The following is a 20,835-nucleotide window of genomic DNA, read 5'->3' as shown; positions in this document are numbered from 1 at the left end:
ACTGTGGCTGCCCATAAAACAACTTGAGATCAGAGACAGAGGCTGATTTTTGACCTTGGTTTATAAACACTGCCTTTCAAAGTTTACTTCTGATCACTGATTTTGTTTTGCTGATCTTTTTTTCTAGAGGCCCTACAGTGCTAAAGCAAAAAAAAAAAAGAGAGAGAGAGGGAGAGAGAATGAATAATCAAGAGCTTTTTCTTTTTCTTCTTCTTTTTTTAAGAACAAAAGAAAAGAAAGGCAGACCCCATGCTTTAGAAAGCCATTCTTTGATTTCTTTCTTTGGGATTTTGTATTTCACAGCCAAAGCATGTGTGTGTATGTGTGTGTGTGTGTGTGTGTGTGTGTGTGTGCACATGTGCATGTGTGTGTGTGTGCACATGTGTGCCCGAATCCCCTCTGTACTTGGAGAGGACAGGGGAGGTGACTCCATTAGACAACACACGTCTGATTCCACCATCACCTCATCAGCTTTAGAAAGTTTCCCTTCCATTTTTCTATCCTTCCTCCTCTTTCCTCTCCTGCACAGTAGTAAACCCTTCTCTGAGATACTCTGTTCCTCCTTATCCTCATAAAAGCTGCTGCAGGTTCTCCTGTGGCTCCCTGAGCACAAGCTGCTAGCAGCAAGTGCCCAGTGGCAGGGAAGGCTGCTGGGGGCAGTGTACCAAGTGGTGTGGCCTGGAGCCTCTGGGCAGACTCCCTGGAGTCTCATCCTTTCTCTGTACCAGCTGCGTGGTCTTGGGCAAGTCCTTTCTTCTCTGAGCCTCAGTCCCCTCATCTGGCAAGTAGACTTGAACTCAGAATTCAGCCATGAGGTTTAAATAAGCCCATGACTGTTGAGTATTTTGTTGCCTTGCCCATTGTAGCAATATTAGGTATTCTTATGTTTGGGTGATTTCAAGTAAATGTTATTTTTTCATGGATCACTTGGTTCAAAATTAAAAAATAAAAAAAAAGAATATCTAGCAAAGTCCCTATTCAGCTATGTCCCTGCTACCCAGTTGCTCTATGTAGAGGCAGCCAATTTTACCACTTTCTTGTCTATGCAGATAGACAAAATTGACACAAATCTAAGCTCTCTTTTTTAAATTTTGTTGGGGCAACACTCTTGCACACTGTAGTGTATGTGTGTTTCTGGCTTATTAGATCTGAGAGACAATCCCATGAGCCTTATTTACTTAACTATTCCCCTACTGGTGGATACTTAGGTCATAAGTTTTTGTTCCGTCTGGTGATCTGTGTATTTGCAATGGCTCCTCTTCCCCTCCATTGTTTGAGCCACATCTTCACGGCAGCGGTGGCCCTCTTTGGAAAGCCCAGAGTTACCAGAAACATCTTTTGCCATTGGGGATTTAGACACCAGTGTGCCCAAATAGAGGGTCCCCAGAATAGACAGAAAATAGTTAAAAATCCAACAACAGAGTATGATGGCTTTATTCTTCTTCTCTGGAGTTTCAAGTGCTCAGTGAGGAGCCTGAAATGCTTCCTTAGCCTCTCCCCATCACTGCCCCCAGACACACACACATCTCTGGTACTCCCTTCCTCCCTGCAGGCCAATGGGGGAGTCAGTGTCCCTTCTCCCAACTCCCAGAATGTGCCGCCCATTGCCCCCTAACATTCCTTTCCCAGCAAGGCAGCCCTGCAAGTCCTCTGCTCAGTTCCAGTTCAGATGCACTTGAAACCACACACCAGAGTTGCAACAGCATTGTGCCCCGGGGGCCTGACTCAGCAGGTCTGCAGAGACCCTTGCTTGGCAATCCTTCCTTCTATATGAACCAGGCTCTTTATGCTCGGTGCCTCTGGCTCTGACTCCCATGAAGCATAAAGATAGTAACCACCAATTATAAAGCGTGAGCTCTATGCCACATGAAGCCGGGCAACGGACACACTTTCGTCTCACTGAATCACCATGATCCAGCCAGGCTGGGGAGTGCCACGGTCAGTTCCACTTCACAGAAGGGAAACTGAGACCTCAGGGGGTAAGGTGGTTTTAGCAGGTAAGGCCAGAATGGAATTCAAACGCAGGTCAGTCTAACTCGAAAATCCTTGCTCTTAAACCATACTGGCTACAGTAGCTGTCCCCTTAGCTTAACATAGGACCTCGGACATATGAAGTGTTCAAAAAAAAGTATGTTGAAGGGAGAATAAATTTTTAAAGCTGATTATCAAGGGCCAGGTGATTAAAGCAATGGACATTTGCTCCAGATTTGGGGAGGCAAATTTTTATGCAAATTACGGGTAAAAGCCCTCATCAACCTTCTTGTGAGTTTGTTTGTTTTTTTTTTTTAACAATTCCAGATGTTTCCATAATGGAGTTTTTATTGAAAATCATGCATCCACTTGGGAAGAGAGACAGAGGCATTGCCTTGCTTGGGTCTTCCCAGCTTTTAAGTAGTATGATTTAGTTGCTGTGTGAAGCTCTGTCTTTAGGTTCCCGTTGACCATCTCCTCTGCTGTGGTCCTGGAGACTTAGGGCACTATTTATGACAGAAGGCGATATACTAAAATAACAAATAGTCTTCCACACCTAGGAAGGCCTATTGTCCAAAACTATCACCCCAATGAACCTAGAATTCCATCGCTACTGTCCCATTCCTTCATGTTATTATACATGGCTGTTTTCCTGCCACTCTAATCAGGCACATCCCTCAGGTGGGCACGATGTATGAGGCTGCTAATTCTTATGGTTTCTACAACATGGCAGATAATATTGCCATTTTGTAGATGAGAAAACCTAGGATCTAGAGAAACAAAAGCTGTGGCCACAAAGATACATCGAAAATGTGCTAGGACTTGCACCAGTGAGGTTTGCAGTCAGAGTGGAAGGCGGTGTGGACCCCGGCGAGCTGCAGGAGAGCCACGGTGCCTTCATCTGCACACCTCACTGGGGTTTGTTGGTTTGTCTTCAGCTGGCCTCATCTAGATCTTTCTTGGAAGTTACTTCAAAATCCAGGGTAGCCCATGGGAAAAATAGTTACATGGGAACGAAAGAGAGAGCAATCATGTTTACTGAATTCTTACTTCATGCCAGATTCTGTTAGGGGTTTTATGTCCATCAGCTCTGCTAATCCTAAAAATATTCCTGTAGGTGGGCATCATTTTTCCCACTGGACAGATGGAGCAACCGGGGCCCACAGAAGTGAAGGGACCTGCCCCCAGGTTGCCCAGGCCCTCCGTGGTGTTTGGACAATCAAGATCTTCCGGGCTCCAGAGCCCTTGTGGTTTCCAGAGCTTTCCAAGGAGAGGGCAAAACCCCAGTCAACCCCTTCAGAGTCTGGAGGTGCTACCAGGTCACAGGAGAAAGCCAAAAGAGGAGGGAAAAAGAAATGGAGAGGGAAGAAAAACATCTCCCCACAGTGGGCTGTGGGTTTTAAAACTTAATGATCAACGTGGGTTGGAGAAGGGAAAGATGAGAAACAAGTTCCCTGGAGGCCTGAAAATTGTTTCCTGAACTCTCTGCTTAAACATGGTCAGCTGAAGAGGGCAAGGAGCTAAGCCAAGAAATACAGAGCAAAGCCAATGGAAACTGGGTTTGGGGGGAGGTATGGCTGTAGCAGAAACATGGCTTTCCCCCAGGTGGGCCCAGTGTGTGTGAGGTGTTTGTTTGGTCTCCTGCTTCTGGACCTCCATCCAGTTCTAGGAATGGGTTTGTCGAGGTCAGTTTCCATGTGAACATTATTTCCAGGATCCCCAGGATTCCAGCCGGCTCTGCTGCCCAGTCCTGGGACCCAGAAAGGTCACACCACAACAATGTGCATTGGAGAACCAAGCTTCAGTTTGCTCCTCTGTAAAATGGCTACAACCACACCTTCTCAGGGGTTTCTAAATGAGGGTTAATTCCAATCAATTGCAAAGAACCATACCATTGTCAAGTCTTAGTATCATTTAATAAAAGGAGCTACAATGCAAAGTTTGAAAAAAAAATGCTAAAAATGATAGGATGGCATATTCCAAGCTGAGAAATCAGCCAGCCTCACTTCCTTAGATGTCAGCTGTGGTGTTAACATTGTACTGAAATGAAACCGAATGGCTGCTTTACAGCCCTGGGCCCGTGTACCTGAATGAGAGAACAATTGTTTCTATTGAGTCACAACTTGACCCTAGACCACCACATTCTCTATCCTAAAGGCATGGCTCAGCCACAAACTCTAGGGGCTGTGTTTTCCTGGATAAGGAATCCAGGAAGAATCATTGATGAGCAATATCGTTGACTGTTTCTGGGTTTCTCCTGTGCTTTTTCCTTGACAGCCATGGGCTCTCCTAAGGAAATCAGTTTCTCAGACATCACTGAAAACTCAGCCACTGTCAGCTGGATGGCGCCCTCTGCCCAGGTGGAGAGCTTCCGGATCACCTATGTCCCTGTTGGAGGAGGTAGGGCACTCGAAAAGGGGAGGGGAGGAGTGGCCTGGAGGGTGTGAGTGGGATAGTGAAGAAACCCTGATACTTGCCATCCTCCCCAAATATGACCAAAGAAAATTATTTCCTTCTATTTGAGACCATCTCTGTAGATTTCATTTGTAAAGTGCTCTAAGATCCTTGGAAGAATTACCTTGTGTAGGGTCATTTTATGAAGACCCTCTCCTTCTGTGAGAAACTTCTCAACTTCTGTGAGAAATGGACCCTGGGGCACCTGGGTGGCTCAGTTGGTTAAGTGTCCAACTTCAGCTTAGGTCATGATCTCACGGTTTGTGAGTTTGAGCCCTGCCTCGGGCTCTATGCTAACAGCGAGGAGCCTGGAACCTGCTTCGGATTCTGTGTCCCTCTCTCTGTCTGTCCCTCCCCCGCTTGTGCTCGGTTTCTCTCTGTCTCTCTCAAAAACAAATAAACATTAAAAAATAAAAGAAAAAAAGAAACGGACCCCAGTGTTGTTTTCTCATAATGGTAGAGACTCTAAATACACTGGCCTTTTTCTCTTTGAGCACACTTATCTGAAAAGTTGATCTTGAGCTGGATGTATGTGAAGTTTTACCCTGTGATTTCCAAATCGGCCTGTCTCAGTACAGATGGGGAGTTGTGACTTAGTAGAGCTGAGAGTTCTAGTCCAGCGCACAGGGGCCACAACAAAGACCATGCTTGGCTGGGGGCGGTGGGGGCGGGGATACACAGTCAAATCTGCCTCAAGACATTCTGGCAAGCAGAAGGATATACAGAAAGGATGGTTGATACCTCTTCAAAGGGATGATGTAGCAGCCCAGTGGAAGTTGGGCCAGCTGATATACAAGCTCCTCACCAGCCCTGAAATTCTAAGAAGTATAAATTCAGGCCTTTTAAATAAATATAAGTACGAACTTGACTATGACCATCTTCTTTTCTTAAAGAATAAGATCTCTGCTAGTAAGGGAGTCTGTATATTCCAAAGCTAAGACAATGGGTTAAATATATCAGATATACGTTAAGAGTGAGCTTTTCATAGTCTTTGTGGGAAAAATAAATAAATAAAATGTGCATGACGTGCCAACTCTCTACTGAACGGAAACTTGCCATTTTTAGCACGTTGTGATTTCATGTTTTTTCCTCTCCTGGCTTGCTTTTTGGCATCTGCATGGATGGAAAAAAAGTATTATACAAAAAGTAAGGCCTCTTCTCTTACGCCAGAGGGTAGGAGCAAATGAGAGGAAGTCAAGAAAATGGTACTGGATAAAGGCATAGTTTCATTTCCAAATTGGATACACCATTCTTGGGGCGATGGTATGTTTCAGTGAGGTTCACCATTCCCGATCTTGCTTTTGCTGGGTTCCAGGGACACCCTCAGTGGTAACTGTGGACGGAACCAAGACTCAGACCAGACTGGCGAAGCTCTTGCCTGGAGCAGAATACCTCGTCAGCGTCATCGCCGTGAAGGGCTTTGAGGAAAGTGAACCCGTCTCAGGATCGTTCACCACAGGTGTTTTTCTCACCTTCCATATTATTGCTCATGACTCAGCAGCTGGAAATTTTTCTTTTATTTGGGAAACCCTAGTGGAAAATGGACTGAATTTGGAGCACAGGAGACCTCATTTCTGGCCCATCCCCAGCCTTTTACGGGCAGGGTAAACTTGCCTTCATCCTTACCCTCCCTGGGCCTCCATTTCTTGGGTTAGTGTGGAAGAAAGAGTACAAGTTTGGGAGTCACACTGACCTGGATTGAAATCCCAAGTCTACCACTTCTAGATACATGAGCTATCAGTTAATTTTTCTAGGATCTGGTTTCCTTCTCTGTAAGATGGGTATAATTCTGCTTCCTTTGCAGGGTGCTGTAAGGATCACATGAAATGATATCTGTAAAGCTTCCGTAAATGTAAATGACTGTGCACATTAATCCACCTCCTTCCCTCCCTGCCTATTGAGACAGTCCTTCCAAACAAGTGCTTCACACTGACATGTAACGGGGACAGCCATAAAGTACTCTTGATTGGGCAGTCACTGTATTCCAGGCACTGTTACTAAACCTTTTGCCGTTAAATCATTAAAATGGCTGTTATGATTCCCATTTTGCAGAAGACACAACTAAGATCCAGGGAAATTAAATACCTTGGCCAAGGCCACAGAACTAGTGATTGCTGAAGCAAATTTGAACTTGGGTCAGCCTCACTCCAAGCCCTGTGTTCTTCTAAATAGAGGATTATTGTCCTATTATAACCTGATTTGTACAGCATGCTGTAAGGAGGGGGAAATAATGAATTGCACTGAAGGAGAATGAAGTGGAAAATTTCTTTTCAGGCAGCCATGTCTCTGAACAATTTATCCTTTGATAGACGAGCAATTATCCAGTCTAATCCATTAAGGGATCCAAAGAATGGGCCTCATAGGAAATTTTAAAAATATCCTAATAGTCTAAAAAAGTTGATAATATGCAATTAAAACATCCCATCTGAACCCAGAGTCCTGTCCGCCCTGCCACACAGGCCCTATTTCCCCCATAGAAATCTTTCATTCATGGACTCTCCGCGGCAACAGATTGCAAAAGCTGGATGCACTTCCTCCTGAGGCCCATTGTCCTCAGCATTTAAAGGAGATCCTGTACAGGCAGGCTGAAACAGGAAGGAACTCAGAGCAGACCGTGTGGGCTTCCAAAATTATTCTGCCTCCTCCTGCTTCTCAGGCGAGTCATCACATCTCTTGGGGCTCAGGAGCCTCATCTTTGAAGTAAACTAATGACTGCTGCCCTCCAACCTCCCAGGGCCATTGTCCTAGAATAACTGAGTAATAAATGCAGGTGCTAGGGGGCAACAGTCGTATTTAGGTTAGTTTCTGAGAAAGGGATATTGGGTAGTATGGGTGGCTCAGTCGGTTAAGCGTCCAACTCTTGATTTTGGCTCAGGTCATGATCTCATGGGGCATGAGATGCAATCCCGAGTCAGGCTCTGCACTGGGTGTGGAGCCTGCTTAGGGTTCTCTCTCCCTCTTCCTCTGCCCCTTTTCCCCACTCAAAAAAAAAAAAAAAAAAGTAACAATAGCAGCTGCAGTGAGCTAGCGCTATCCCAGACATTTCACACACATCGTCTAGTTCATCCTTAGAGCAGCCGCCCTCTGATACCTGAAGAAAGTGAGGTTTGGAGAAGGGCACACAGACACTAGGCAGAGAAGCTGTGGTAGAACCCAGGGTCGCAGCCTCTGGGGCCTGGCTCCATGTTGCCTGTGAGCCACCTAACTGGAGCTATCCTTTAAAGCCCAGAAGAGCCTCTGGCCACCTATGCCCCTGTTTTTGTAACAAGTGATATGAACTATAATGATAACCCTCATCATGTGCCCAGCCCTTTACAGTTTATATAGCTCCTTCTTACCTCCGATATCACATGAGCATCAAAATAACACTGAGGATAAAGCCAGACAGAACCAGTATCCCCATTTTACAAGTAGGGAAATAGAGACCCAAGATTACCTAACCAGCAAGGGAAGGAATCATGACTCCAACCAAGGTGGTCCTGGCTCCAGACTCAGGACTCGGAACTGTCCACACAACAGACACTGTGTCCCCCAACACCAGGAGTTTAGGAGCAGGGAGACTGCAGAGCAGCTGTGTCTGATGTCCTACCCCATGACTGCCTATCTCTCCAACATATAGTCACCTCTCTTTGCAGCCCTGGATGGCCCATCTGGCCTGGTGACAGCCAACATCACTGACTCAGAAGCCTTGGCCATGTGGCAGCCAGCCATTGCCCCTGTGGACAGTTACGTCATCTCCTACACAGGGGAGAGAGGTAAGGTCATGTCTGAGACCCTCCCCACCAGGAGGAGTGTCTGTCCTGTTCTACCTCTTCCCCGTCACCTTTAGTCCAGGATGGCAAAACTACACGGGTAAACTGGAAGGCCAGAGACGTCCTTGTGGCTGTCAACCTCAGAATAGACTCATGGGCCGAAGGCTGGGGCTGGATGGGTGGGTGTGGAGGGCCTGGCCAGGGTGAGGGCAAGGGAGGCCTTACCCATCCTCATGTGCTTGCTGACGAGTAAAGAGCATCAGTGTTGTGGTTACACCAAGGAAGGCCAGGAGGTAATTTCAAGGCAAACAAAGAGTACATCTCCAGCCTGCATGTGTCTCCCCAGCCTGTCCCTCCTCCCCTGCTAGTGTCCCTGCCTGTCACTGTGAGACTTCCTCTCTAAGCAGCAGCTGTCATCTCTTACAAAGAATGAGTTCAAAATCTTGAGTCTTAAACGGGCCATTTCAGGGGCGCCTGGGTGGCTCAGTCAGTTAAGCGTCTGACTTTGGCTCAGGTCATGATCTCACGGCTCGTGGGTTTGAGCCCCCCGTCGGGCTCTGTGCTGACAGCTCAGAGCCTGGAGCCTGCTTCAGATTCTGTGTCTCCCTCTCTCTCTGTGCCCCACCCCTGCTCATGCTCTGTCTCTCTCTCTCAAAATTAAATGAAAAATTTTTTAAAATTTAAAATAAACAGGCCATTTCAGGAGGTGCTGGGAAACCTGGGATTCTTAGAGGCCACAGAGGGAGCCAGTTGTAACAGGCTTGATTGAGAAATCAGAAGTGATTTCTCCTTGTCTTTGCAGATATCTGTGTTAATTCATTTACTCAGTTATAAGACTAAACACTTGTTCAGGGCACCAGCACACCATGACCATCAAAACATAAGATCAAATACAAATAAGAGAGAGGAGAAAGAGATTTCTTTTCGGTGAATGAATTCATGTTTTTGTAATGAGCTACCCTAGAAAAAAATTTTCCTATCTTAATCCTAAAGCATATGGAAGTTTTCATATTTTATGGTTCAGTATTGTTTTACTTGCAGTGACAATGTGAAAGGCACCATAACCCATGTCTGGGGCCTCTGAAAATCTTAATTCTCCCTTGGACACTAGCTAAGAGAGTTCTTTATAAGCATAGAGCAAGTTGGGGGTTGAGGGAAGAGAGATTCTTGGGTTTATTCTTTTTACACTTCTTTTTATTCATTCATTCATTCATTCATTCATTCATCTCTTCAATTCTTAAATATTCCCTAAGAGCAAACTCCTCTGAGTCAGGGAATCTGGGGTTATCACACCTATAGTAAATTAGACTATAGTTCACAGCGATTATGGAACGAGTTGAGGCAGACCTAGAAAAGGGGGTTTCAGGGATGACAGACAGGATGACCAGTTCATCCCAGTTTACCCAGGGCTTTCCCAGTTTCAGCACTAAAAGCCCCACACCCTGAGAAACCTCTCAGTCCCAGGCAAGCCAAGGTGGTCAGTCACATGTGACTCGGAAATAAACACATATGCCTGGCACCATGATTCAGTATCTATCACTGGACTTGACCCAAAGGGGTCTGGGAAGCAGTAACCAGGCTCTGGTGTGTCTGCAGCTGCCCAATTTTTGTGGCTCCCCAGCCTCATGATTTGACAACATCTGTCAAATTATAAAAGGACATGACAGTAAGCCAAAAGGAGGTGAGAGCAAGCAATGGGACAAATTAAATCTGGGCAGCCCTAGGCTTGGGGACATTAGCTACAACTTTCCTCTAGCTGGTTCCCACACCTCAGCTGCAAAGCTGCCCCAGCCAGCACCATGTGGAAAGCCCTGACCCCCCAGTCCCCTTTCTTTTCGGTGGTGCCCGGAAAAATCCAGTCCCCGTGTGATAAATCCTTTGTATATGAGATGAGCACTCCTCATATACAGAGCGAGGAGGGTGTGTCATTTCAGAAATCAAAACCTGCCTTTCTGCAGGGTCACTGAAAATTGTTGCTAGAAGTAGATGTGTGTGCCATGTGCCAAGTGTGCTGATGGCTCACATAGGGAGAGGTAACTGCCTCGGTGTGTGTATTTTATGTCTAGTGCCAGAAATTACACGCACGGTGTCCGGGAACACAGTGGAGTATGCTCTGACCGACCTCGAGCCTGCCACGGAATATGTGCTGAGAATCTTTGCAGAGAAAGGGCCTCAGAAGAGTTCAGTCATCACTACCAAGTTCACAACAGGTACAAAGACGCTAGGAGCGGGAAGACGCCCACCCACAGCCTTCATCTTCAGTGCTCATGCTCTCTAACCCTTCTTTCTTAAGTCAGATCCTTGCAATGTGATGATGTCAGCATCAGCTAAACTCACCAGTGCCCACTCAGTCAGGACCTTAAGAAATACACCATTTCCTTTTGAACTGAAATGACCTGTTCTCCCCATGGACTAGGAAATGGCTTTAAAAGGAGGGCTTTTTAAGTGGAAAACCAGGCCCCACTGGCCCCAAACCCACTGTTTAATGATCCATGTTCTAGGCAGGGAAATATTTTTAAGAGAAAGATGTTTCAGGCACGTTTTCCTAGACGTCCATTGGGTTTTTATACATTGAGATCTTCTTACAAACTGTGGCAAGCAGGGAAATAGAGGAAGCATCCTCTCAGTAGAGGTGAATGCCAATATCAGCATTCATCTGTCCTATTCCTGAAGAGCAAGAGAGGTTGGTAATTACGTTCACAGCTGTGTCTTTCTCCCTAAATCCACCCAAGGCCAATCAAGAGTATGTAGAGCTCAGGAAAATCTGGCCCTTAGGATGAGATGAACCACAGAGAATTATGTCTTTAGAGATCACGTGACTCAACCTGCTCATTTACTGATGGGGAAGGTTCTGCCCAAGGTCATACAGGTCAACAGTAGGGCAAGGACTTGAACCCAGGCTTCCTGATAACCCAGCCAGGGATTTCTGTCCTATAGTTGCTGACGTATTTGATAATAAATGACTTATCTTCTGCAGACCTTGATTCTCCAAGAGACTTGACTGCTACTGACGTTCAGTCGGAAACTGCTCTCCTCACCTGGAGACCCCCCAGGGCATCTGTCACCGGTTACCTATTGGTGTATGAATCTGTGGATGGTACAGTCAAGGTAGCTTGAAGTATATAAACTCTCTACTGTTGTTTGAAACATGTACATGATCCTCAAAAGAGAAAAGAATTACCCTAGGGTTGTTTCTCCCCAATACAGCTAGGGAGCTGAGAAGAAAAAAAAAAACAAATTAATAGGGACTGGATGTCATGCCAGACCTTCTGAATCATATTCTCCAGCCTCCCTGTCTCATTTTAACCAGACTCCAGTTTTGATAGCCCGCCAAGATCAAAAACCACTGCTCACAAGACTTGAGGACATTTTAGGAGCTGGGTTCTTGGTGCTTTAATGTTTTATTAAGCAAAAGCCAAAGGCTTCTTCGGAATATTTGCCATATATACAATGTCACAGATGGTATCATTCCATTAGATATTGAAACATACATCACCATGTTCTTATGCCATCAACCATTAATACTGTTTACAGCAGTTATTTATATTCTCTCCTCTTTTTCCCATACTTTCCAATTTGAAATAACTTTAGCTGTTCCTTTCACATAAGTGAACTTTATCTCTAAACTTTATTTTCTAAACTTGTTACTGAATTTTTAATTTTGGTCATCACATTTTACATTTCCAAGATCTTTTACTTATTCCCTGTTCATTCATCTTCTTCTAGCATATTGTTTATATTCCGTGCATCATTTTCTTGTTATCTCTAAGAATATATGTTACTGGTATTTTATTCTACAACCTGAATAGTGTCTCTTCCAAATTTCTTTCTTTCTTTCTTTCGGTTCCACTGCTGTTGTTCGGTTGGGTCTTCTTTCATGTTGGAGACTCCCACCCAATGCCCGATGGCCCTTTTGTCCTTGAGCCAAGAATGAAACAGTTTATTGGGAGTCCCAAATGCATACACAGGTCTTGTCAACTATGGGGCTCAACATAGAGTGAGTAAGCAAGTACCCAGTCATTTTGTTGGGGGACTCACAAATAGTGGTACTATAAGCCTTTGCTCTTGAGTTAATCCATCTCTCTAGAGGTTCCTCCAACCCTTTCAAACCAAGCTGCTAGGAGCATAGGTGGAAGAAGAGCCTGGGCTCCTATGTGAACAAACCTTCATTTCTGTGTCCACTGTAGCACCACTGAGCCTGGTGGATTTCAATCCAGAATCTTCTCTCTGGCTCAGTCTCTCCAGAGTGTAACCTCAGCCTTTCATCTAGACTGGGAAGGACAGTCCTCTAGACTGTTGAAGAGAGCTTGGAGAGCTTGGAGTCCTCTAGACTGTTGGAGAGCTTGGCATCTATTCCTTATTTAAGCTTTTAAACACACCTTTGTTCAGCCATGCCCCACACTAGTCTTCAAAGGCAGCTTTGCTTTTGTACACATTCCATTCCTGAACTTGCTGGACTCTGTGGTGTTCATCAACCCACTTCTGACTGGCCCCACCCCCTTAGTCAGTTATGCCCCAGCTTTCTCAGCTCTGCCCCCTCACTTGTCACTCCATGGCACCCCTTCCCATCTGTCAAGATCCTGTTGACATTGCATGCCTGTATCTGTCCCCTCTATCATCCACCTCATCCTTGTGGGCTTATACTTTATATCCCTTTACCCTCATTGTAGTGGGTTTCAGAAGAAGATAGAACTAAACTGGCATATCCAATCTCCCATGTTTAACTAGAAGTGAACACACATTTCTAGTCTCTACCATGGCCCTTCTTTGAGTTGGAATAACAACAAACTAACTCCCTGTGTTCATAGAGGCAGTCCTTTACATAAGAACCTTGTGTCAGTGTTCACATAATGTGAAATGAATGCATTGGACTCACCAATCTTGAAAGTCCCTTCCCAGTCAGGCCTTCTAGGACTTTGTTTACCTGAAGTCCTGAGCCTCATTTCCATCTACCCTGACTGCATAGAAAGCCACTTTGCACAGCAGCCGGAAGAGCTGAGGGGTAATTGTATCGCCAAAGTAATTCAATGAACCCAGCTTTGCACCTGATCCTTCCCCAGGGACCAGACCTGGGGACCACACAAAGGTCACCAGGTCACTAGTGTCCACTTACTGACTTACTTTGCTGCATGTCCAATCCCTGAGTTTGTATGTTTCACCCAAGAAAATCAACCTGGTGAAGGAGGAAAGTCCTGGGCAGGATGTTGGGAGACAGAATGCAAGACCGTCTTCTGCCACCAACAAATCGTGGGGAGAGAGCAAGTCTTGCAGCTCCTTTGAAATTCAGCCCCCACCCTCCATCTGGAAGAATCAGGATAACCTCACCTTCCTGGTGCGATGGTGCAAGAGAACCTTCCAGGCACCTCCACACTGCCTCATTTTTGCCTACACCTTGTTGGCTGTATTTGCAGGTTGTAGACAGCACTGATGAGTTTGGTTTGCCAGAAGCGTAGGTTGAAGGTTGTAGGTTGAATTTCAATTCCAGACACCAAAGTCATCTGCTAAAAGGTGAATTCTCAGGCATTGGAAGCTAGAAAGAGGATTTGAAAAGGAAGAAGATCTCTTGAAAGCTGAAATTAATATCTTCTGGACAGCAGCCCAGTAAGCAAAATCACAACCTACAGGGGTAGTTAGGAGACGTCTGACAGCAGAGGCAGATGTACACCTCTCCTGGACAGTTCTGTCCTGGGAAAGAGACATGCCAGCTCAGCTCAGACTTTCATTGTGCCATGCCTACTGAACTACTGCAGTCATCCCCCGACTCAAGAGATCCCCAGACTGACTGCATGAGAATCATTTGAGGAGCTTCTTAAATATGCACCCGGCAGAGCCCCACTTCTGGCTCTTATGACACAGTCAGTCTGGGATGGAGCCCAGGTGTTATATTATTTTAAAGTTTCCCAGAGGAGGATGAAAAAGTGCCATATTAGGGGCCACTGGTATAACTGGTCTCTAAACCTTTTGCCCTTTGCGTGATTCACCTTGCTACCAAATTAAGCTGGGTTCACATCATTCATTTGTTCAAAAGCCCTTTTGGGAATCTGCAGCTTATCATGATAAACTTCAGTTTCCACAGCTTGGCATTTAAGGCCCTTTGGCATCTGGTCTTTTCCCACTTCTTCCACCACTCCACCACCCAAAATCAAGTGTGTTTGAGATGAATCATTACCTTCTCATATTATTTTCATTTGCTCACCCCCTCTGGCTTCAGCACCTTTTCTCATGCCTCAGTCTCCCCATTTCTGATGTCCCAGAAGTAAGCATGGAGCCTGGCACAGAGTGAGACTCAGTGGATTCTTCTGAATGAAGAAATGATGGGTGAATGATTGAATGTATCATCTGTACACTGATGATTTATGTGGCCAAAAACTATTATATTCTCTCTTCTGCCCTTAGGAAGTCATTGTGGGTCCAGAAACCACCTCCTATAGCCTGGCAGAGCTGAGCCCATCCACCCACTACACAGCCAAGATCCAGGCATTGAATGGGCCCCTGAGGAGCAAGCTGGTCCAGACCATCTTTACCACGAGTAAGAGTCTCAGAGTATATCTGAGTCTTGAGGTCAAACTTTGTGAGACTAGACCAACCCTCCTCTTCTCCTCTGACTCTGAGAAAATTTTTCCATCAAACCCCTTAAAAGGATCAATGCCTTGCTACTACCTGAAAGCCTGATGGATGTGGGTACAGGAAGTTAAGGACCTCATTATGAAAAGGAAGGAGGGCCAGTAGGGAGACATCTATATTCAATCCCTATCTCCACCACTTGCTCGTGTGTGACTTAGGAAAGTTGCTGTCATTTTATAAGCCTCAGTTTCTTCATCTATACAATGGGATCAATAAGCATCCCTTCCCCATAAGGACCTTGATCTCCTAGCCCAGGGTGTGGTCCATGGTCAAAGCTCATCGTAAGCTGTGTCCCTTTTTCTCTCCTTCAGCATGTCAGCATTTACAAAGCCTGTCCACATTCAAAATCAAAAGCAGTCCTCCCACCAAGACGGTAGGATTATCATGCCCAGTTTTCTGTTGGGGTAGCAGAGGCTCCCAGACACAAAATGACCTGCTCAAGGCTATAGCATGACTTAGAGTCTAATCTGGGCTCAGATGTTCCAGGCCCAGAGAACCACCCCTACACCGCAGACACTGGCTATCTTCGGCAGATAGAGAACATGCAAGGCATTTCATTGGTGAATTAAGAGGAAACATGCCTTCCTGAGGGAGGGGGGAGTCAGCCTTTGGAAAGGCCTGGATGTGGGGTACACAGAGTGCATTCCGGTGCTGCCTCTGGCCCTTCACACTCGCCACAAGTCAATCTGCACACATCTACTGAGGGAGGTGCAAAATTGAAAGTTATCTCTTTGCCAGATCTCATGCCGGGTCCTGGGAGCATAGAAATTTGAGTGTGCTTTAAAGATGCTCCCAGACCAGAGCCGGGAAAGAAACAAGGAAACAGCTAATGATACAACCTCCAGTGAAGGTGCAGTACAGGGAGGAGGTCAGATCAGAAAAAAAGAACTGCTGTGAACGTCAGTTCTCCATCCCACCTGCTAAGCACAGCTCCAAAATTGTCCATGTCTATCAAGTTTTATTCTTTTTGCATCACATCACTTGGAAATTCCCCAGACATTCTTGTTTGGTCCCTCTAAGACTCCCGGGCTCAGGGCAGTAAAATGACTTCTCCAGTGTCCCAAGACAAGGAAGTGTAAGTTCAGGACTAGAATCCTTGTCTTTGGCTTCCAAATCCTCTGAAGAGATTGGGATGCATCATTATTAGATGCCCAATAGAGTGTCCTGATCCACAGTGAGCCACCTGTGGGTGCCTAAGACCCAGCCATCTGGCCAGGACCTGGGTCTTCATCAGGTGTTGCCTGGCTGCTTGAGGTAGATCAAGGTCAGCCCGATACACGCTCCTCACAGGGGCTCAGTTCTCCTCCCACTGATATCATTGGTGGTTTCCATGAATATAAGAGACTGAGATGGGTCCCTTATATCCGTAATCTCTAAAGCCTCATTGCATCCCCACCAAATGGGTTTTATCCTTATCTTGAACATGAGAGAACAGAGCCACAGAGAGGTTAAGTTGCTTACTCATAGACATCTAGCTAATACACGGTAGAGGTGCAGTTTGAAATCCCCTAACCCAATCCTCCTTCTCTAAGAGGGCCACTCTTCCTTCTTATCCTGCAGTTGGACTCCTGTACCCATTCCCCAAGGACTGCTCCCAAGCAATGCTGAATGGAGACACGACCTCTGGCCTCTACACCATTTATCTGAATGGTGATAAGGCCCAGGCTCTGGAAGTCTTCTGTGACATGACCTCTGATGGGGGTGGATGGATCGTGAGTATCACCGAAACAGGCTCCAGAGTCCTCGTCACAGAGCTTGGGGGCAGAGGGCTCAGCAGGGGTGGGAGAGGGGGAGGGGGAAGTCCTCCCCATGCACTCAGACACCAAATGTGCATGAGGTTTTGCAAGACAGTGCCTGTCACACAGAGACACTCAGGAACTATCTCTTAAACAAAGGAATGGGAAAGAAACGGAGGATTAAAAAAAAACGAGAAAATAATTTTCTTGTAATTTATCTCATCTGATCCTCAAACAGCTCTGTGATGCATAAGAATGACAGTGATCATGGAGCCTATCATGTGGATTAATTAGCATTTGCTAACCACCAGGCACTGTGCTAAGAGTTTCACATGAATTATTTGCAATTCCATTACTGTTCGAGCTGGGTAGTATTTTTTTTAATTCATAAACTTTGTTTTTCAGAGCAGTTTTAGGTTCACAGCCAAAGTGAGCATAGAGCGAAGAGAGTGCCCATATACCCCTGTCCCCACATGCATGGCCTCCCCCACCAGCAACATCCTACACCAGAGGGTGCATTTAGAACCTCTGCCCTGACACATCGTTATCACCCAAAGCTAGGTGGTATTTTTAATCCCTGTTTTTCAGGTGGAGGTGGCCTGCCCAGAGTTACACAGCAAATCAGTTTCGCACAGAGCTGGGGATGGATGCTTTTCCCAGTCTGATGTTCTTCCTCTCAGAAAGATTCCTTCCCTTTCTTTCAATAGCTAAAGCGCACCCTGATTCCTTGGTTATGTTATAGGTGTTCCTGAGACGCAAGAATGGACGTGAGGATTTCTATCGCAACTGGAAAGCCTACGCTGCTGGGTTTGGGGACCGCAGAGAAGAATTCTGGCTTGGTAATGCAGCCCTGCATGTTGGTGTCCCAACTGCCCATTTCTGCCCTCCTTGTCATTTGTCCTAACAGCAACCCATGGGAGAGAAGGAAACTAGGAGGAAACAGTGGCTGTGGTAGTAGACGCAGAATTGCAAATCTTCAATGGAAAAGACGTTAAATTCTCTAGGTCCTTAAAAATAAAATTCTGGTTGAAGCACCTGGGTGGATCAGTGAGGTGAGTGTCTGACTCTTGATTTTGGCTCAGGTCATGATCTCAGGATCGGTCATAAGATCAAGCCCTTCATCAGGCTCAGCTCAGAATGTGGAGCCTGCATGGGATTTTCTCTCTCTCCCTTTCTCTCCGCCCCTCCCCCACTCGTGCTCTCTCACACACACTCTCTCTCTCTCTCAAAATAAATAAATAAACAAAATAAAATAAAACTCTGGTCTACCCTTGAGCCTCGTGGCACTCATGCAAGGTTCAAAATCCCCACTTTGCGCGTGGGAGAGAGAGATGAAGCTGTGTGCCCGCGGGAATCTAGCCAATAAGCAGTTGAGTGGCCTCTTGAAATTCCCCCAGACCAATACCACAATGCCATCATCCATTCACCCATCCATCCATCCATCCGTCCATCCATCCGCACATGCAGCTCGCACTTGCAGACAATCTCCCCATAGAGGACACTGTTCTGCGCTCTGGTGCCCAGGGCCCCAGCATGTCTGTCCGGCTGGCAACCATTGCCTCTCTCTTGCAAGAAGCTTGGGAGTTGAAAAGGTGCTTTCTCCACCTTATCTCCTTTGATCCTTTTTTTAAATGTTTATTTATTTATTTTGAGAGAGGGAGAAGGGGAGAAGGGGCAGAGAGAGAGGGAGAGATAGAATCCCAAGCAGGCTTTACGCTGTCCGCTCAGAGCGGGATGCAGGACTTGATCTCACGAACCATGAGCCGAGATCAAGAGTCCTACTCTTCATCCACGGAGCCACCCAGGCACCTCCACTTTGATCTTCACAATGCCCTAGGAAGTTGGCAGGGCAAAGATGTCAACCCAATTTTACCCAAGGCTCAGAAACATCCTGTATTTTGCCCAGTATTGTGCCAGTGAGGAGTGGACCAAACCGCAAGCCCAGGTTTATGTGACACCAGCCTCTTTCAAGAGCCTAACTTGCTGCGCCTATGGGGTGGATGGAGTAGAAACAATGGCCTCGGTCACTCGTGCTGCCTCTGTAACCCTTGCCTGTCCTCCACAGGGCTGGACAATCTACACAAAATCACAGCCCAAGGGCAGTACGAGCTCCGGGTGGACCTCCGCGACCACGGGAAGACCGCCTACGCCGTCTACGACAGGTTCAGCGTGGGAGATGCCAAGACTCGCTACAAGCTGAAAGTGGAAGGGTACAGCGGGACCGCGGGTAGGTATGGGGTAGCCACACTTCCGGTCTCTGGAACCACAAAAAGCCTTCCTCGTGTTTTCAGCTAATTTCCTCATCACTCCTTGCTTCATTAATCCATCCACTTATCAGATCAACAAAATACTTGAATCCTTATTAGGTACTAATCCAGAACGTCAGCTGAACAGAGCTGGCTAGATATTTTAGTCACCAGAACAGAGTAGGTTGGGAACCAGAAAATATGTCTTTTTCATACCCATTTCTAGATAGCAGTTTTAGGTGGACAGAAAAACAGTCTCCTGGAGGCCTAAATACTCATCTAATCCAGTACATCTAAATTTATTGTGCACATATGACCCCAGGGGACCCTGTTAAAGTGCAGGGGCCGACATCCCCAAGATTCTGCATTTCATACAGATTCCCTGGTGATGCCACTGTTTGGGGATGCTGCTGGTCTGCGGACCACACTCTGAGTAGCAGACAATCCTCTCCATCACTAACTGCTTGAATCTTTTCTAAGACATCCTTGCCACGTGGTCATCCAGCCTCAGCCTGCACACCTTCATGACCAGAAGCTCACTGCCTTTTTTTTTTTTTAACGTTTATTTATTTTGAGAGAGAGACAGAGACAGAGAACGCAAGTAGGGGAGGGGCAGAGAGAGAGGGAGAGAGAATTCCAAGCGGGCTCTGCACTGTCAGCACAGAGCCCGACATGGCACTTGATCCTACGAACCTCGAAATCATGACCTGACCCGAAATCAAGAGTTTGTCACCCAACTAACTGAGCTACCCAGGCGCCCCAGCTCACTGACTTTCAAGTGGCCCTTTCATTCCCTTTCTGGTACAAAACCTAGCTCAGATCTTGAAGATTTCATGGACTTGAAATGGCCTTGGTGTGGTTTTTCTGGCTCTATGGTAGAGGAGAAATTAAAGAGGCAACACGCATCCAGGCCACTAGGTAGCATCTTCTACAGATATTCCACATGCATCACCCCTCCTCAGTTCTCACAGAAACTCCTCCAGGAAGATGTTGCTGTTACACAGATGAAGAAACTGAGGCCCAGAAAAGTTGGGCGATTTGACCTGGGGTGAAGCAGCTTGTAGAAGGTGTACCCAGGGGGGCAGGCCTGGCTGCGGACGAGTGTGCTTGGTAACGAGGAGGGATGGGGTCTGCTGGCAGGAACCCCCGGTAGCACCCTTACCTGCTTTGGGGTGGTGTCCAGTTACATCTATGAAAACACAAAAGACAGAGCTATGCTATGTTTCCAACCTCTCTGAGCCCCACGGGGAAACATCCATAATGGGAAGGGTCTCCAGGTAAAAATTTGCTAAGAGCCAGGTTGGATCTAAGGAGAGAGCAAACTCTTCTGAGATCAGTCTGGTGGTAGTGAAGGGAGAGAGGCCCACGGGCCAAAATTGTTTTCCTTCCTGGCCTTTTATTACCTGGCAATAAATGTCTCTCTGAGTGAAGTGGCTTCAGGCAAGAAGGATATTGTCACTGGGCAAAGCAAAGCCACTAAGCAGCAGGAATGCGACCTCCACCCATCTCTCCCTGCATTTCCAGAACCCCTTCACTAAGGTGACCCTGGTAAAGCCACCTCCTCTCATGGCAGCCGGCCCTCCACAGGAGGTCGTCTTGTTTCTACCCTACCCACCTGCTCCTGGTAGCTTCCTCATTAAAAAGGCCTCCGAGACCCTTTGTACTTTGCTTCAAGATATCAGGGTAAAATGTTTCACTGTCTTGATATGTTTGTGCGCTGTGTTGGCCAGAGCTGGAAGTGCAGGGACACAGAAAGAAATGGCACTTAAACGTCCCTAAAATGCAATATATTAAATGACAAACTGGATCCCTACATAGTGCTACGTACAAATGGGCATCTTGTCTAAGATCAGGGAACATTGGCCCCACAAATAGTGAAAAATAACTGTACGATACACACACTATTTGGTGGCATCTGATATGTAAAGGGTTTGATTACCAGGGTGGCAATAACTACTTGTATTTGCTGGGGGGAGTGCACCATTATTAAATATAGGTTTCTCACCTTACTCTCTGAGCTCCGTTATGTAAAGGAATACAAAACAGTGACAG

At 46.4% G+C, this 20,835-nt stretch overlaps 1 protein-coding gene and 1 long non-coding RNA gene across 14 annotated transcripts in view; one reads left to right on the top strand and one right to left on the bottom strand.

Annotated features, from left to right (window-relative positions):
• Positions 1–20,835, top strand: part of TNC (tenascin C) — a 95,443-nt gene that overhangs the window by 71,039 nt on the left and 3,569 nt on the right. For all 11 annotated transcript variants that reach the window (XM_045469033.1, XM_045469031.1, XM_045469034.1 and 8 more), the window contains 9 exons: positions 4,249–4,371; positions 5,741–5,884; positions 8,061–8,180; positions 10,244–10,387; positions 11,155–11,285; positions 14,574–14,706; positions 16,362–16,513; positions 17,280–17,376; positions 18,603–18,764. In XM_045469033.1, the coding sequence (XP_045324989.1) occupies positions 4,249–4,371; positions 5,741–5,884; positions 8,061–8,180; positions 10,244–10,387; positions 11,155–11,285; positions 14,574–14,706; positions 16,362–16,513; positions 17,280–17,376; positions 18,603–18,764 (1,206 nt within the window). The remainder of the gene's footprint in view (positions 1–4,248; positions 4,372–5,740; positions 5,885–8,060; positions 8,181–10,243; positions 10,388–11,154; positions 11,286–14,573; positions 14,707–16,361; positions 16,514–17,279; positions 17,377–18,602; positions 18,765–20,835) is intronic.
• The window catches only part of LOC123593344, a 131,206-nt gene continuing 121,926 nt past the window's right edge, over positions 11,556–20,835 (bottom strand). Inside the window, exons 1-4 of one of the 3 annotated variants that reach the window (XR_006710273.1) lie at positions 14,347–14,603; positions 13,503–13,707; positions 13,299–13,350; positions 11,556–12,095 (exon numbers count right to left, since the gene is read on the bottom strand). This is a non-coding gene — a long non-coding RNA (uncharacterized LOC123593344). Of the gene's footprint in view, positions 12,096–12,672; positions 13,351–13,502; positions 13,708–14,346; positions 14,604–20,835 lie in introns of those variants that run through there. The other 2 variants (XR_006710271.1, XR_006710272.1) reach the window with 2 other exon arrangements.

Source organism: Leopardus geoffroyi, chromosome D4 (genome assembly GCF_018350155.1).
Source record: "Leopardus geoffroyi isolate Oge1 chromosome D4, O.geoffroyi_Oge1_pat1.0, whole genome shotgun sequence".
NCBI lineage: Eukaryota > Metazoa > Chordata > Mammalia > Carnivora > Felidae > Leopardus > Leopardus geoffroyi.
This window is presented reverse-complemented; position numbering and strand designations above follow the sequence as displayed.